The 2873-nt window shown below is 43.2% G+C and overlaps 1 protein-coding gene across 1 annotated transcript in view; it reads right to left on the bottom strand.

Moving 5' to 3' along the window:
* Positions 1 to 218: 218 nt before the first annotated feature.
* The window catches only part of LOC144970653 (matrilin-1-like), a 4853-nt gene continuing 2198 nt past the window's right edge, over positions 219 to 2873 (bottom strand). The window contains exon 3 of the mRNA XM_078910495.1: positions 219 to 2468. Within this exon, the coding sequence (XP_078766621.1) occupies positions 369 to 2468 (2100 nt within the window). The 3' untranslated portion in view covers positions 219 to 368. The remainder of the gene's footprint in view (positions 2469 to 2873) is intronic.

The raw sequence follows: 2873 nt of genomic DNA on the forward strand, positions 1-2873 counted from the left end.
ATAATAATAATAATAATAATAATAATAATAATGATGATGATGATGATGATGATGATGAGAGTAATAAATCTATCGCACCTTAGCATCCATTTTTAAATCATTCTGCTGTGATTTACAATAAGATTATTTATGTGCACACATACACACATATGCACACACGCACACAGACACACACACACACACACACACACATACACACGCACATCCCCGCCGATACATAATTCAATTCATTTGCATTCACACAATCCTGTATCGATCCTTACTCTCACTTAATATCAATTAGGTAATCATTATAACATAATTTAACACACTATGGCACAAACTACAAACAATACCTAATTTATTATTTGTTAAAAAACTAATTGCTATTAATTTGACTGGGGATAAATCATTACCGCGCCATTCTGTAAATGAAACGCATCGTTCATGGGCTCCCCGCCAAAAATGCCAGGACTGTTGGAGCACATCCGATGGAGCAGCTCCAATTCAGTGATTTCCAGATCGGCGTATGTGTCTACTCTCATGACATTCTTCTTCATGGGATAAGTTACAATAGACTCCAGGAGTCTTTCATCCATTTTGCCGATAGCCAGAATCATCACCTGGACGTTTTGGAATTTGAGTCTCCTAACTTCCTTTCGTAAAGCCTCTACGTCTTTTACATGAGAGTCTAGAACTAAAACGGCGACTTTCTTTTCTGTGATGTGATCTCCTCCGGTTTTGAAAACGTCCAGTCTTACTTTCTGGACGATATCTGCTAGTGTGACGTAGTACATGGAACTTCTTTCGACGAGAGCCAGTTGGAAGTCGTTTACGCCTAGCATGGAAATCTCCCCTCCGACGCATGGCTGGGTCATGACTCCGATTTTGGCTTCCGGGGCGTAGATAGTAGCTTGAGTAGCAAAATCGGAAATGACGTGATCAAGAACTCTCTTTGAATTCTGAACGGAGTTCATGTATTCGTAGATAAACATAACATTCAACGGTTTGGCAGAGCAGTCTATTTTTTTCTTCCCAAAATAATCTTCGTTTTCTGGTGATTTTGACACGGCGCTGCATGTCTTCCCAGCCAGGAGCTCTGTTATGGAGGATAGCTCGTTGAATGATTCAACTGTGAACACATAGTCCTCATCAGGTTCACTTGCGATGTTGGCCAATTCTGCGTCATCGACGTATTTTCCGACTCCCACAGAGAACATCACAATGCCTTGTTGTCTAGCTATCTTCGCTGCCTCGGCCGTCTTCTCTGGCCTTTGAGACAAGCCATCAGTAACAGTAATTATGATTTTGGCTACACCTTTGCGAGCTGCCCCACTGGCCAGTGCACGAGTGGTGATGAAGTTAATGGCGTCTCCTGTATTTGTTCCTCCTGTGAGGTAAGCTACGTTTTCAGGTTGGAGGGATTTGAGAAGGGATTTCAGATTGTGATGCTGGGCCAAGGTGAAGACATGTTCGTGATCGTCGGAGAAGGTGACGAGGCCGACTCGGGTTTGCATTGGGGAAATCTCGAAGGATGAGACGAGTTTTCTGACGAATGGAAGTACTCGGTTGTGGAAGTGATTGATCCAGACAGAGGAGGAAGCATCTAGGAGGAAGTAAATGTCTGCTGGTTTGTTTTGGCAAGCTTGAAGAGGGCTGGGTTGGTCGTTCAGGGGACGATCGTTGTCGGTGGTGGTTATATGCTTAGGTGGTTTGGTTTTGGGTGCCTTAGTTGTGATGGTGGTAGTGGGTAGTGTTGTTGTTGTTGTTGTACTTGGAGTAGTTTTGGTGGTTGTAGTAGGGACTGCAGTGGTGGTAGTGGTAGTAGGCGTAGTTGTGGAAGAGGTAGTAGTAGGAGTAGTGGTAGTAGATGTGGTTGAGGTGGTACTAGTTGTAGTGGGAGTAGTGGTAGATGTGGTTGTTGTTGGTGTCGTTGTTGTGGTAGTAGTAGTTGGCGTTGTTGTGGTATAGGTGGTGGTAGGAGTAGTTGTAGAAGTAGTAGTTGGAGTAGTTGTAGTCGTTGTTGGTGTAGTAGTAGTAGTAGTCGTTGTGGTAGTTGAAGTAGTTGTGGTAGATTGCGTAGTCGTGGTAGTAGTTGTAGGAGCCACAGCCTTCAAAACCTTGCAAGTCTGGTTCACAAATTTCTTCTCTATTTTTCCAATGGCATTGAAGTTCTTGACGTGGAAAACATAATCTTCATCAGGATCGGATGCCATGTATTTCAACTCTTCTGATCCGGCGTTAGGTCCTACTCCAATGGCAAAGACATCCACACCCTTAGTCTTGAGGAGGTCCACAGCGACCCTGGTCCTCTTCGGGTACCGAGACTCGCCGTCGGTGATGATGATGACAAGCTTGGAAACATTACTCCTCATCCCGTTCTCAGCTGTCAACATATGCTCACTGACGAAGTTTAGGGCCTTGTCAGTGGCCGTGCCGCCTCCACGATATCTCATTTTTGTGATGTGGTTTTCAATTGCAGCTTTGTTCTGAAAACGAAGATAAGAAAGGAATTAGAGAATTATAGATGAAGACTTGAGGTGTTTTATTTTAAAACAATATTTCACACATAAAGCGCTTATCTACGCAAGGTAAAATCCAATAGCAAAGCCAGTTAAACTGTTCAGATAATATCTTGATAATTTAACGGCATGTATATATTTTATTTTAATAGGCTCTTTAATATAGCGCACTAAACGTGCTCAAATCGCTTTACAAGGGGTCCCTGGCCAACAGCAACACTTAACACGAAGGTCGGGACTTGACGCCTGCGAGGCGATATTATATTTTTTATTTTCTAACAGAGACAACGCTGTTAACGGCCAGGTACTCATTTTACACATGAGTACGGTGAGAGAGTGTGAGTAAAGAGCCTTTTCCAAGGACTGAACTAT

The sequence above is a fragment of the Berghia stephanieae genome, chromosome 4 (genome assembly GCF_034508935.2).
Source record: "Berghia stephanieae isolate SIO BIC M18660-M18661 chromosome 4, UCSD_Bste_1.3, whole genome shotgun sequence".
In the NCBI taxonomy this organism is placed as follows: Eukaryota; Metazoa; Mollusca; class Gastropoda; order Nudibranchia; family Aeolidiidae; genus Berghia; species Berghia stephanieae.